At 55.6% G+C, this 15,438-nt stretch overlaps 1 protein-coding gene across 1 annotated transcript in view; it reads right to left on the reverse strand.

Annotated features, from left to right (window-relative positions):
• The window catches only part of JADE3 (jade family PHD finger 3), a 34,160-nt gene extending 21,395 nt beyond the window's left edge, over positions 1-12,765 (reverse strand). The window contains exons 1-2 of the mRNA XM_003431415.5: positions 12,542-12,765; positions 562-623 (exon numbers count right to left, since the gene is read on the reverse strand). Coding sequence (XP_003431463.3) covers positions 562-623; positions 12,542-12,600 — 121 coding nt within the window. The 5' untranslated portion in view covers positions 12,601-12,765. The remainder of the gene's footprint in view (positions 1-561; positions 624-12,541) is intronic.
• Between the last annotated feature and the right edge of the window lie 2,673 nt (positions 12,766-15,438).

Raw genomic sequence — 15,438 nt, forward strand, 5'->3', positions numbered from 1 at the left:
AGATGGCCGTCCCCTCTCAGGACGGCGCGCGGACGGTTTCCGGGCCACTACCGGCATCGGCTACGGGAGGGAGGGCCGTTCCCGACTCGGAGGTTGGCTAGAGAGCGGGAAACCGGTCTAAACTCCCCCGAGTCGTGCAGCGGCGGGACGGGAGAAGGGCGAGGGCCGGGACTCGGGTCGGCCCCTTCCCGTTTTTCCCGAGTGAACTCGGCGGATCCGCTGCGGACCGGCCGCAGCCGGAGGTCGGGCGTTCGGGGAGGGACGCGTCCTTGGGGTCGTCGCGGGTCGGAGACGACTGGACGGCGTAAGAGGGGAGATCACCTCACGGAGGAAATCTCAACAGACCGGCCCTGGAAACCATGGGGGTCCCCCATTTCCACCCTCTGACGGAATTTCCAAACGTCTTGATCGGCGAGGGTCAGACGCAGGCCGCCAGAAACGGGCTTCTTCTTTTGTAGAAAAGAATTCGAAAGCCGTCCGACAGTTTGCAGTCGCAACCCCGGAGGGAAACCCGAACGGGGCCGATGGAAGACGGGCTAGAAGGCCCCGCGCTATACTCACTCTCATTGTCTGAACTGCCGCTACTGCTTAGATGCCTCTGGCGTTTCATCCTGAAGCACACCCTGAAAGGAAAAGACACAAAGGAGAAAAGGTTGTTGCCAGCCCGGTGAAGGATGATTAACGGTTCGTGGCGCCCGTTAGGCGCTTACTATGTGCCAGGCGCCGGCGTGGAGACGAGCAAATGGGGTTGGACGCGGTCCGGTCTCGATCCCCGTTCTACGGACGAGGACATCGAGGCCCAGAGAAGCGGAGGGGCTTCCCCAAGGACACACTGTGGATCGGCGGCGGACAGAGCCAGGCCCAGGGTTCTAATTCCGGCTCCTCCGCCTGCCAGCTGGGTGACCTCGGGCAGGCCGATCCACTCCTCCCTGCCTCAGTTTCCTCTACCGTAAAATGCGGATTCCATCCCCGGTCTCCCTCCTACTTGACCGCCGGCCCCAGGGGGGACGGGGACCGGGTCCCACCTGATGGACCGGAATCGACCCCGGCGCTTAGAACGGCCTTCGAGAACGGCCTTCGAAACGTAATAAGCCCTTAACCTAGACCTTTAAAAAAAAGAATAACAAAAATAACCAGCCCATCCCGAGGGAGGCGAGACGTCTCTGGATGGGAATATGAAGGAGCTCTCGGGGCAACCTTTGTCTCCATCAGCCCCAAACAAAGAATTTCTTGCCAATGCACAGACTAGAGATCCAAAAACCCTCCACTTGCAAATCTCTCTTTTGTCTGGCTGAAAGGAAGCTGCTTTTGTATCTGCGCTGTTGAGCAGCAGAGGAGTTGGAAGGGTTTTTGATCTACCCCACAAATTACTGGCTCCGGGGAGATTCAGCCGCACGGGGCTCCACAGAAAACACAGTAATCAGTCGGTATTTACTGAGCGCTCCTTATCTGCGGAGCATCTGACAGGAGGTTAAAATACAAAGGATTTGGCAGACTCCCTCCTTGCCCACAGTTAGCTTGGAGTTTAAAGGGGGAGACAGAACGTTAATAAGTAATTTACGATCTATAATTTCTAGATATTTGCCTAAGGGCTGTGTGGGGTCTAGGGAGAGGTGAATATCAAATGCCAAAAGGTCCTGACCCCAGTGCAGAGAGAGAAAGAAAAAGAGACAGAGGAGAAAGAAAAAGCGAGCGACAGAGAAAGGTGAGCGTTTCTGGAAAACGATCTGAAGGATAGAAGAGGGGTGTGTATCATCATCCCCGATTCTCTGAGCACTTACTGTGTGCAGAGCACTGTGCTGAGCACTTGGGAGCGTACAATACAATGAAAAGACACATTCCCCGCCCGCAATGAGCTTATAGTTTTGGGGGGGATGGATACTGATATCAATGAGTAATTTATAATTTAGAGTTTAAAGATAGTTGAATAAGGGTTGTGGAGTTTAGGGTGAGGTGGATAGTCATTCATTCAATTGAATTTACTGAGCGCCTACTGTGTGCAAAGCACTGTACTAAGCGCTCGGGAGAGTACGACGGGTGCACGGATAGCAAATGCCCAGAGCTCACAGACGCAAGTGGAGACAGGCACAGAGAGAGAGAGGCAGAGAGAGAGAGATAGGGGTTTTTGGAAAATAATCTGATGGCCAGAAGAGATTTCGGATATATATCGTCACCATCAAGGCCTTGCTATGTGCAGAACACTGTACTAAGCACTTGGGAGAGGCCGCTCATAACAGGGTTGGTAGACACGTCCCCTACCCACAGCGAGCTGACAGGCCAGAGGACGCGGTAGCCGCTGATGGAAAGCAATCATTTATAATCTGGAACATACAGCCATAAATGACCTCTAAAGTGGACAAAAATGTGCATTTTTGACTCAGGGAGAAACCGGCAACAGCATCGGCTTGGGTTTCCTAATCCCTCCCACCGCGCGTACAAGATCCTGACTGTGGGCAGACTTTACGGTGACCTGCCTAATCGGGGCCTCCTCGAAAGAATAACCGTGGTTTTGTTAGGCGCTTACCATATGACGAGCTCTGGAGTAGATACAGGCCCCCCAGGCCCCACGTGGGGTGCACGGTTTAAGTACGAGGAGAACAGTTGTTGAATCCCACATATAATAATAATAATAATAATAATAGCAATAACGATGGAATTTGTCAAGCGCTTAATATGTATCAAGCACCACTCTAAACGCCAGGGTGGATCTAGGCTAATCGGGTTGGGCACGGTCCCTGTCCCACGTGGGGCTCAAAGTCTTCACCCCCGTTTTGCAGATGAGGGAACTGAGGCACGGAGAAGAGAAGCGACTTGCCCCAGGTCGCCTAGCCGGGATTAGAACCCAGGCCCTTCTGACTCCCAAGCCCGGGCTCTACCCGCTAGGCCGTGCCGCTTCCCTAATGGCCAGACTTCTTGGTCTGCGAAAAAGAAAGGGGCACCGGGTTAAAGAGATGGAAGAGAAATTTAGTTGTCTCCCCAAGTGAACCACCAAGATGGTTGTAAGCGGGTTCGTTAAAAAGCCACTTTGTAGCGTTTTAGGGGAAAGGGGCTTTGTGGGAGAGGAGAGGAGAGAAACGCAATCAAGTCTGAGATTTTTTTTTTCATCCCACGCCGAAAGTAGCTTGCATGCCCGTCAGTGTCAGCAATTCTTAATTTAGTAAAGGGGCCCCATCGCACACGCACCTGTCCCAGACATCCCAGAAGAAAATTCTACTAATAATAGCGGTGTTGGTGAAGCGCTTACTAGGTGCCAGGCACCGTACTAAGCGCCGGGGCGGATACAAGCAAATGGGGTTGGAGAGAGTCCCCGTCCCGCGTGAGGCCCGCAGCCCGAATCCCCATCTTACAGACGAGGGAACTGAGGCCCAGAGAAGTGAGGTGACTTCCCCAAGGCCAAGCCGCAGACGGGTTGGCCGAGCCGCGATCGGAACCACGGCCGCCCGCCGCGGAATCAATCCCTCAGGGCGCGGAAAGAAGAGACGCGTAAGCCTTTCTCGCTGCGTCCATCCGAGCACCCCCCTCCGCAGACCGATTGTGCCCCGGTTCAGTCCACCAAACCCAAGCTCTCTCCCCTCCTTCAAAAAAAAAAAAGGCACCTCCCGAAGAATCGTCTCAAAACCGACCTCCGCCTGCTCTCTAGACACGAAGCGTTTTCACTCTACCACGGATCCAATTCCCCAGAGATCTCTCGTTGCCAGGCTCGCGTGCTACAGCGGAAACATTTCAGACGGTTTCCGAGGGGAATCCGCGGGATCGAACGGTAGCGATTTCTGCTCGGCGTGCCACCCCTTGGCAAACTAATTCTCCCTAAGCACAGAGGACGTGACATTTAAGACGGGCCCGGCACCACTCCAGAGTTAACTCGACAACCCTGAACCGTCTCCATCTAAGAACGGTCTGTTCGGAGACGGCCGTTCCGAAAGCGGAAGGACCCCTTCGGCCCCACCTGCGGCTTCGCTACTCGATCTTCAGGCGGGACCGCGCGGTCGGACGTCTCAGACGCAGGCGGTCGTTCCGTCAAGTTCTTTCACAAGTCTGGGAACGGATCGGGCCGGGAGCAAAACCAGAAGAGGAGGTGAGGTCTGGTTGCGTTGAAACAATTAGGACCTAAGCGGACGCTCGTGAACTGGAACGATTTTGGTTTCCACTAATGAACTCCAGTCCGTAAGCACGTTGTGGCTAGCCAACGTGCGCTCTCCCGAGTGTTCAGTCCAGTGTTCTGCACGCGGTGAGCTTCGATAAATACCACGGCTCGATGACTGATGCGTGCGAGCGGCTCACAGAATCCTACGACGCCGTGGAAAGGAATCTCGTAATCGAGACCCTTTTCCCCCACCTCCCGTACTAAGCACTTGGGAGAGCGCGATACTAGAGATCAATGGTATTTACCGAGCACCTTCCGCGTGCAGAGCTCTGTACTGAGCGCCTGGGATAGGACAACCCAACAGAGTTGGGAGACGCGCTCCCTGCCCGCAACAAACTTAACGTGTACTAAAAAACGGATTAAAAAATACGTAAAATGGAACATACGTAGTTCTTTTATATGTAATACTCATTCATTCAATTCAGTTGTATTTACTGAGCACTCACCGCATGCAGAGAATTGTACCGAGCGCTTGGGAGAGGGACACACGATGAAAAGACCCATCCCCTGCCCACGACGAGCTGCCAGCCTACAATCCGTAGAACACATTACAAGAGAAGCAGCGTGGCTCAGTGGAAAGAGCCCGGGCTTGGGAGTCAGAGTTCATGGGTTCGAATCCCGGCTCGGCCACTCGTCAGCTATGTGACCGTGGGCAAGTCACTTAACTTCTCTGTGCCTCAGTTCCCTCATCTGTAAAATGGGGATCAACTGTGAGTCTCATGTGGGACAACCTGATTACCCTGTATCTAGCCCAGCGCCTAGAACAGTGCTCTGCACGTAGTAAGCGCTTAACAAATACCAACAGTATTATTATTATTATACATCGCATGATGATAACAATAATAATAATGACGGTATTTTATAAGCGCTTACTACGTGCCAAGCCCCGTTCTAAGCGCTGGGGTAGACACAAGGTAATGAGACGTATACTGCTCTACGATATGTTGTATATTACATGTATACGCTTAGTAGAATGCTTTGCACCCAGTAAGCGCTCAATAAATGCAGAAGAATGAATGAATGTGTACCATACAACATATTAAATAACGGATATATAATCCATCCACTACGCCACGGCGATTAGGTCGGACAGAGGTCCTGGCTCACGTGGGGCTCACAGTCTTTACATATCATATAATGTTATATACATTATAATACATACACTCTACAACATGCACTATATACACACTACATAATACGTATATATATATAAAATATATAGAATATAATAGAGGGAGGCTCTAGAAATACCTATCACATACACGTCTACGTATAGACCTCTAGAAAGGTTTCCGGCTGGCTCTCCTGACCTGTTCTCATCAGACTAAATCGGGGGACATTCGTTTCCCTCCTCTTTCAATCCCAGCTCTCTCGATCCAGAAGGCGGTTTGGAAAAAGAGAAGAAAAGACGGCGGGAAGTCGGTTAGCTTACGGCTCCGGAGGGGGCGGCCCTTGATCTCTGGAGCTCGGGGCGGACACTCACCCGCGACCCGGCCCCGGATCTGGTCGCCTCCCGAACCGCCATCTAAATGAGAATGAGTAAGAACGGGAACGGGAAATTTCCCAAGAAGTCCCCTATGCAAAACTTGAGGAGGGACGGAAAGCTGATGGGAGTCTCTGAACTGAAGCTAATGTAAGCGAGCGCTAAATTTAAGCCAAACCAGAAGCGAGGGGGGGTTTTTTGGGGTTGTTTTTTTTTTTTAATGGCATCCATCGAGCGCTTATCGGGCCAGGCACCGGGACTAAGCACCGGGGGAACGATGATGGTCTTTTTTAACCACTTACGATGTGCTAAGAACTCCCCAGATACTAAATACGCACGGAGCGCTGGGGTGGACACAAGCAGATCGGGTCCCCGTCCCACGTGGGGCTCACGGTCTCAATCCCCATTTTCCCGATGAGGTCGCCGAGGCCCAGAGAGGTGAAATGATCTCCCCAAGGTCACACGACAGGCAAGGGGCGGAACCGGGATGAGAACCCGGATCCTTCTGACTCCCAGGCTCGGGCTGTAGCAACTAGGTCCTCTCCCGAGGGCTTCGTAAGCGCTCAGTAAAGACCTTCGATTGAGTCTTCCCGAACTTCCCACCGAGCCTCCCCTCCCACCTTCTGTCTTGTCTCCCCCGACCACGTCGGCCCAACTACTTTGTTAATTAAATCGAAACCATGAGACCGAGGTTCCCCAAATTTCCCCTCCTACTCATCCTCCTCAGCTTTCTCTCAAGAGGAGACCCTCCCACCTGCTCTCAAAAACCCTCCCTCAAGGGAAGCGGCGCGGCCCGGAGGTTAGAGCCCGGGCCTGGGAGTCCGAGGACCTGGGTTCTCCATCCCGGCTCCGCCGCCCGTCTGCTGTGTGACCTCGGGCGAGTCGCTCCGCTTCTCTGTTCCTCGGTTCCCTCGTCTAACGGGGATGAAGGCCGTGAGTCCCGCGTGGGCCGGGCCCAACCCGATTTTAGCCGGCATCTACCCCGGCGCTTAGCACAGGGCCTGGCACCTAGTAAAGGCTGAACAAATACCTTGAAAAAGAGCTATATCGATCAGTCGGTGGTATTTACGGAGCACTCGCTGTGAGCAGCGCACTGTACTGAATGCTCGGGCGAGTACGGTGAGAAACAGGCCGGCCTCGCGGAGAAGAGCCCGGGTTCTGATGCCGGCTCTGCCGCTCCTCTGCTGCGTGACCTCGGGCAAGTCGCTTCGCTTCTCTGTGCCCCGCTTCCCTCATCTGTAAAATGGGGATTAAGACCGTCAGCCCCAGGTGGGGCGGGGACCGTGTCCATCCCGATCTGCTTATATCCACCCCGGGGCTTGGAACAGCGTCCGGTACGTAATAAGCGCTTAACGATGATAATCAGAATATTACCAATCATTCTGGTATCTGTTAAGCGCTCACAGTGTGCCAGGCACCGCACAGATGCCACAGTAGTAATAATAATAATAATGATGATGATAATGGTATCTGTTGGAAGTTATTACGTGCCAAGCACCGTTCTAAGCGCCAGGGTAGATACGAGGTTGTCCCAGGTGGGGCTCGCGGTCTTAATCCCCATTTTCCAGATGAGGTCACCGAGGCCCGGAGAAGTTAAGCGGCTTCGCCTAAGGTCACACGGCAGGCGAGTGGCGGAGCCGGGATTAGAAACCACGACATCCGACTCCCAGGCCCGGGCTCATACTTTCCACGTGGGGATTCGCCAACCGACGGCCGAATCGCTCGATATCAAATCGCTCCCCTCCGAGGAAGAGTCGTGCCGGCCAGAGCGAAAGAGAAGACGCGGCCATTTCTCCTCAGGGGCCCTACTGGAGGCCCGACTGCGAATGAATAAATCTCTCCGGCGGACTTCCCTCTCCCGTCCCGGGGAACGGCGGGAGGCCAGAGGGGGAGTGGAAACCGGAGAAAACACAGGGCCTCTTCAAGCCCGACGGGAGCCCGTGAACGCGGCCCTAAATCCGTCGGGCCGGACCGGGGGTCGGTCCGCAGAGACTCCCGGAGGAGACATCGCCCGTCCGTCGCTCCGCCGGCGCCGGCTGGAGCCGAGCGAGGATCGCTGAGCCTCTCCCGCCACCGGAGCGGTTTCTTCTCGGCGGGCCGGGGGGCGGTGGGGAAGGTTTTGGGGGACGCGGGGACGCCGAAATCCGAGGAGGTCTGGTCGCGCTTTTTCTTTCCCGGATCCCGAGATGGCCTCGCCTCTCCGGGCCTCAGCTTCCTCCCTTGCATTTTAGACCGGGAGCCTCTCGGCACGACGACGACCTCGGCAAATCGATGCTCCGCGCAGGGAGAGCGCTCAGGATAATACGACTGAACTAGATTAATAGCCGGAAAGCCTCAATCGCTGTTGTTATTGTCATAGTTCAGGGGGTTAAGGTCACGGGGAGCTAAAAGAGGGGTCGGGCTCGTCTCTAGACTAGCTCATTGGGAGCGCGGAATGTGTCCGTTTCTTATTCCAGCGTCCTCTCCCAAGCGCTTAGTAGAGTGCTCTGCGCACAGGGTGTGCTCAATAAGGACGACAGAGCGAATGAACGAATGAAGACGATCTCGACGGGGGGAGAGGGGCAAATTGAAAACTAAACGATGGGGATCTTGTTGGGTAAAAGGGGTTCAGACGCCTTGGATATTATTACTGCCCCCTCTATGTGGCACCCGGATCCTTTTTCTCATTTCAATAACCTTAAACGGCACAGCCCGCCTTGTCCATCTGTCCATCCGGCCGCCCACCAACCCCTCCATCCATCCCCGTTCCTCTCCTCCCAGGTCCCCGCCCTTCCCGCCGGCCGGCGGAGGGGTCCCTTGCCCCCCGTAGGGAGCTCGGCTTGGGGAGCCCCTCGCCCTCCTCCTTCCCGCCTCCCTGGTGACCCAGCGGAGCCCCGGAAGAACGGAGCGGGCGGGCCCGCGTGGGGCAGGAAGGCCGGGAGAAGTGGTGGGATTGGGCGAGCCTCCCGGGATCCCGTCGGCCCCTCGGAGCTCACCCGGAACTCAGGCCTTCCCGCGGTAAAACGGCGGCGGCGGTTGGATAACGGCCGACGGGTCGCGGGGCCGTCCGGGCCCCGGACCGACGGGAGACGCCGAGACGGCCCACGAGGACAAGACGGCCCGTCACGTGCCACTTGGCTTCATCCCGTCTTTTTTCCCTCCTTCGCCCCACGTTTCCCGCGTGGGCTCCAGCCGGGGTGGCTGCCCAAGAGCCGGTCGGAGGAACGGGCGGCGGGATTCCTTCGTTCATTCTGTCGTATTTATCGAGCGCTTACTCTGTGCAGAGCACGGAGCTGGGGTAAGTGCGACGGAGTCGACAGGCGCGTTCCCCGCCCCCCAGGAGCCTTGCGGTCCGCTGGAAGATGAACTAAAATGAAATAGCGGGAGATATTTCGGTCCGAGATCACAACACGCCCCACAGACAGACCAACTCCGTCCCGCCGCCATCTCTGTGCGAGTCGGCGGGGCTGCCCATTCGGAGAAGAACTGCGGAGAGGCAGCGCGGCCCGGCGGGGAGAGCCCGGCCCGGAAGTCAGGAGGAGCCGGGTTCGGATCCCGGCTCCGCCGCCACGTGCCGTGTGACCTTGGGAACGTCCCTTCGCCTCTCTGTGCCTCCGTCACCCCGTCCGCGAAACGGGGGTTGAGACCGGGAGCCGCACGCGGGGCGGGGACTGGGTCCGACCTGAGTATCTTCTACCTGCTCCAGTGTCTATGACAGTGCCCGGCACATAATAAGTGCCTAACAGATACTATTTTTTAAAAAAAGGACCTGGATTCGAATCCTGCCTCTGCGCTTGTCTGTTGTGTGACCCGGGGCGAGTCGCTTCACTTCTCTGGGTCCTCAGTTTCCTCATCTGGAAAATGGGGATGAAGACTGCGAGCCCCAAGTGGGACAACTTGATTACCCCGTCTCTACTCCAGTGCCTAAAAGAGTGTTTGGCCCATAGTAAGCGCTTAACAAACACCATTATTATCATTATACTCTTTATATTGTTATACAATCTACTGTGAAAAGAATATTCGTAATAATAATAAAGTTGGTATTTGTTAAGCGATTACTAGGTGCAGAGCACTGTTCTAAGCGCTGGGGGAGACACAGGGTCATCGGGTTGTCCCACGTGAGGCTCACGGTCTTCATCCCCATTTTACGGATGAGGGAACTGAGGCACAGAGAAGTGAAGCGACTGGCCCACAGTCACACAGCTGCCAAGGGGCCGAGTCGGGATTCGAACCCACGAGCTCTGACTCCCAAGCCCGGGCTCTTTCCACTGAGCCACGCTGCTTCTCTAACATCTGCTACACTGTAGGCTGCCAGCGGGTAGCGCGCGGGCCCGGGAGTCAGAAGGACCTGGGTTCTAATCCCGGCTCGGCCGCTTGTCTGCCGTGCGCCCTCGGGCGGGTCCCTTCCCTTCCCTGGGCCTCGGTTCCCTCATCTGTAAAACGGGGATGAAGACCGTGAGCCCCACGTGACCGCGTCCACCCCGGCGCTCAGTAGAGCGCGTGCCTGACAAATAACGTATAAAGACGATCGACCGACCCGCCTCTGAGCCCGGATGCGCTCAGAAAAGGAAAATCCCCCGCCTCGTCGCGAGGAGGGATGGCTCTGATCCTCAGCGCGACTCGAAACCAAACCCCGACCCGCACTCACCGGGGAAGTTCGCGACGGTGTCCGAGCCACCATCGAGACGAGGCCCCCGGACGCCGCCGCGGCCCCGCGGCCGACTCCGGAAGAGCGGCCACCTCGCTCCTAGAAAGCAGCGAGGCGAAGACGGCGTTCCCCGAGGCCTTCCCGCCTGCTCCCCCGAGCACGGCTGCACGGCAGCGACCGACGGATTCTAGCTCTACCGCGGCTGACCACAGACCCGGACTCGAAATAGTACCCGGAAAGCACATGTCAGAAATGTGGTCGCTGACAGAGACGGGGGCCGGCTCCGAAAAGCGTCCGCTGCCTGACGCCGACTCGCACGGTCCCGCCGGGAGGGATTCCTTACGGCCGCCGAGGCGAGCGCGGGTGACGACGACGGGGATAACGACGACGGCGTTCGCCGAGCTCTCGCTCTGTGCCGAGCACTGTTTCTGAGGAAGCAGCGTGGCCCGGTGCGTGGGAGTGGGACCGGGTGGCAGAGGTTGTGGTTTTGTTTCGCCGTTTCCCCCTTTTAGACCGTGAGCCCGTCGTTGGGCAGGGACCGTCTCTCTCTGTCGCCGAATCGTACATTCCAAGCGCTCAGTAAAGTGCTCCGCACACAGTAAACGCTCGGTAAATACGACTGAACGAATGAATAATCCCCGCTCCGCCACTTAGCTGTGTGACTCTGGGCCAGTCACTTCACTTCTCTGGGCCTCAGTTCCCTCATCTGTAAAATGGGGATTAAGACTGTGAGCCTCACGTGGGACGACCTGATGACTCTGTATCTCCCCCAGTGCCTAGAACAGTGCTCTACATAGAGTAAGCGCTTAACAGATACCAACATTATTATTATTATTATTAATCCAGGCTCCGCCGTCTGTCTGCTGTGCAACCGGGGGCCTGTCACCTCGCTTCTCCGGAAGATGGGGACAGAGACCGTGAGCCCCATGCGCGACAGGGACCGTGTCCAACTTGATCAGCTCGTATCTACCCCAGCGCTTAGAACGGTGCTTGGCACATTGGATGCCCTTAACAGATATCATTATTATCATTATTATAAGCGCTGGGGCAGATACGAGGTCATCCGGTGGTCCCACGTGGGGCTCACGGTCTTCATCCCCATTCTGCCCAGAGGCCCAGAGAAGGGAAGTGACTCACCCGAGGTCACACAGCAGACAAGCGGCAGAGCCGGGATTAGAACCCAGGTCCTTATGGCTCCCAAGCCTGGGCTCTACCCGCTGGGCCACGCCGCCTCTCGTCTGATAAAGACCCCTGACTTGGCGGAAAGAGCCCGGGCTTGGGAGTCAGGGGACGTGGCTTCTAATCCCGGCTCCGCCACTTGGTCAGCTGTGTGACCTTGGGCCAGCCACTTCACTTCTCTGTGTCTCAGTTCCCTCATCTGTAAAATGGGGATGAACACTGGGAGCCCCACGTGGGACGACCCGATCGCCTTGTATCCTCCCAGCGCTTAGAACGGTGCTTGGCATGTAGTAAGCGCTTAACAAATGCTATCATTATTATTAAAGCAGAGGGAGGGAGAGGTGGCGGGGCGGGGGGGAGGGGAGACATCTTTAGGGAAGAGAAGAAGCTAAAGAGAAAAGCAGAACTAGGAAATTAAACGACGTTTAAGCCTGACTTGAGGGAGACGGGTGACAGCAGGCTCCATCGAGAGTCATTCAGGTTACTCCAATTCACGCTCTCGGCTCTTGGGCAAATCGGCACGTGCGCGCTGCGTCCAACCCGATTCGCCTGTATCCACCTCAGCGCTTAATACGGTGCCTGGCATATAATAAGCACTTAAATGCCACAATTATTATTATTATCATCCTCTGGAACTCACCTCATCTGTAAAACACAGATTAAAACCGGGAGCTCCACGGGGGACGTCCAAACCGATTATTCAGATCTACTCCCACACTCAGTTCGGTGCCTGGCACGTAGTAAGCGCTCAACAGATCTGGTCGGTCGCTGTCGAATCGTTTCCGATCCACAGCGACTCCTACGAATTCTGGCAAAAGGAAAAAAATCGAGTCCAGGACAAAACCGCCGGCCTGAAATCGACATCCTGGGCCCAGAAGAAATGTAAAACCTAGTCTCTCTTCGCCTGGATTAAGCGGAGAACGAGAGAGAAGACCAAAATAAAAAAATAAAAACGAGAATACTCCTCATTTAAAGTTCGTTAGCACAGGAACGGGTATCCCTTAGCAGATCTGCCCAACTCTCTAAGAATCCTCGATTCTTTTGGGGGAAGATCCTAGTGTCGTCCAAGTTCCCGGAGCACTTGGTGAGAAATTTCTGGTTCACTTACGAGAACGGCCAGGTCCCCCGTTCAGAATCCCATGTTCCTCCTTCAACATTTGACAGCATCACAGTCGCCTTGAAAAGAGAAGAGTTTCACCGAAGGTGGCCCGGGAAATATGAGCGTTTCCAGGTCCACCCAGGGGCGACTCCGAAGCTCGGAAGTTAAAGAACGGGCGGATGAGAGAGACCGAGGCCCGGAGAAGCGAAGCGACACGGCAGACCGAGGATTCGAAATCAGGCCCTCTGACTCCCCGGGCCGCTCTCTGCTTCCTTCCCCGAATTCCCGACCCTGCTCAGCTGTAAAATGGGGATTCGTTCATTCAATCCTATTTACTGAGCGTTTACTGTGTGCAAACACTGTACCCTGGGGACACGGGTGACTTTTCACTAATAGAGTGACAAGAAAATCAGCTCGTAGATCCCAGTCGGAGCGATTATTGCTGGATTTTATTAAACGTTAAGGCTGGGTTCCACGTGGGCCAGGCCCATGTCGATCCCAGCGCTCAGGACAGCTCTTGGCTCCTAGCGAGAGATGAACGGAAAAGACGACGATTACTCGGACAAACCTCTGCGCCGAAAGCTGGGGAAAGATGATTATACACCTCAGGGTACGGTTCCTCAAATGGCCTCAAAGGTCTCGAGATGCCCCCGTGACTGGTTCCGATTTGAATTCTTCCGCCACCGGAAAACCGGGGGCGGGCAAACGGCCCCATTTATTCGGCCGCCTCGGGCTCAAACGGCAGTTCTGAGACTTATTATTTGTTCTGCTCAAGCAGTTCCAGGTCACCCAGAGCCTCAAAGCAAGGAATCCCTCAGGTAGTTTATCCTATTAAGTCAGAAACGGGCAGGCGTGCATTAAGTCACCAAAGAAGGAGCCCAGATGGGTCTCTGCAGAATCTCTATTTTGACTCTTTGTCTCGGACGGAGGCGGGGGGAAAATAATCAAAGAGCTGCATCAGTGGGAAAGCGCGGACTACTGACCCATCCCTCAGCTGGGGGAAAAGGTCCGGCGGACGGATCGATAGTTTCCGAATTTACGTAACGTCCTGCCACTCGCCGATCAAAATAAACGGAGTCGCAATAAATGGGAGGCCCCAACCTGTGTGTTTTACTGGACAGCGTCCACGACGAGAGCAAATTTGACAGTCCGAGGGGCGAGGAGAGGGATAAATCCGGCGTAGAGTTCCCCGAGGTTGCCAGAAAAGAATCCTCAGGGTCTGAGGGAGAGAAAAATTCCTTTTTTTTCCGGGGGGGGGGGGGGGGGGGGGGGGGGGGGGGGGGGTGTTGTTAAGTGCTTACAACGCTCCGGGCATCGTACTGAACACTGGGGTAGATAAAAGCTCGTCAGGCCGGATACAGTCCACGTCCCACATGGGTCTCACCGTCTTCATCTCCATCTTACGGATGAGCTGACTGAGGCCCGGAGACATCAGGCCACCCGCCCAAGGTCTCCCAGCAGACGGGCGGCGGAACGGGGATCGGAATTCCAGGTCCTCTGGCTCCCAGGCCCGGGCTCTATCCCCTAGGCCTCGCTGCTTCTTTTCACTACGAGAGATCGTGCTGGTTCCCGTGGGCCCCTCCAAGACGGGGGTTTTGGAAACGCTCCGCTACGGGACGGACTCCGGCTGTTTACTCTGGCAAGTTCGGATCTGACAGAAACGTCACACTTCATTTTCACAATTTTAAAAGGCTTCCTTCTGCGAGACTAGGAATTCTTCAGTGAGAACTTCTTAGCCTTAGCCAGAAGACAGAGGAAAAATTTTAAAAAGCCTTGCGGACCCCCTGTGGGACAGAGACTGTGGGTGATCTGATAACACGGAGCTCCCTTTTTCTTCCCTTTTCTTTTTTAAAAGGTATTTGTTAATAATAATAATAATAATAATAATGATAATAACGGCATTTGTTTAGCGCTTACTATGTGGCAAGCACTGTTCTAAGCAATGGAGTTGTCCCACGTGGGACTCACAGCCTTCATCCCCATTTTACAGATGAGGTCACTGAGGCCCAGAGAAGTCAAGTGACTTGCCCCAAGTCCCACAGCCGAGAAGCGGCGGAGCCGGGATTAGAACCCACGACCTCGGACTCCCAAGCCCGGGCTCTTTCCACTGAGCCACCCTGCTTAAGTGCTCACTACGTGCCAGACGCTGTCCCGGGCGCTGGGACAGATACAAGTTCGTCGGGTGGGACCCAGTCGCTGTCCCCGTTTTAGAGATGAGGAAACCGCGGGCCAGAGAGGTGAAGCGACCTGCCCAAGGTCACACAGCCGGCAAGGGGGAGGGCCGGGATCAGCACCCAGGTCCTCCTGACTCCCGGCCTCCAGCCGCTAATCCACGCTGCTTCTCAAGGGATATCCTGCAACTCCAGCTCAGGGGAAAGGGATACGGCAGGACGTTCTGGCAAGATTTCCCGGGAAAAGTCGGCGGAGAGAGGTGGGGAGAGGTCCCTGGCCCGGTGGAAAGCGCAGGGGCCTGGGTTCTAATCCTGCATCTGCCGACTGTTGGCCGTGGGACCTTGGGCTAGTCACTTCCACGTCTCTGTAACTGTAAAATAGGGATCCAAAACCTGTTCTCCCTCCTACGCGAGACCGGCCACGCGGGACGGGGACTGGGTCCGGCCCACCTCAGCGCTTAGAACGGTGCCTGACACGTAGTAAGCGCTCAGCCAGTAGGGCAAAGCAAAACAAACCAACAGGGAGGGATACTGGCCCATCCCGAGGAGAAAGAAGACCAAGAACACGGCAACGGGGCAACGGGAGCGGCTGGCGGGCGCGCGTCTGTTTGGGTGTGTGGCAAAACGGCGACGAAAATGGAAAGGACGTCCGCTACTTGTTCAAAATCCCTCACCCGTCAGGGCTGAGGCGCAAACTAGCTTTTTTTCCCCCTCTGATACCTACGGGAGCGTCTC

Source organism: Ornithorhynchus anatinus, chromosome 15 (genome assembly GCF_004115215.2).
Source record: "Ornithorhynchus anatinus isolate Pmale09 chromosome 15, mOrnAna1.pri.v4, whole genome shotgun sequence".
Lineage (NCBI taxonomy): Eukaryota > Metazoa > Chordata > Mammalia > Monotremata > Ornithorhynchidae > Ornithorhynchus > Ornithorhynchus anatinus.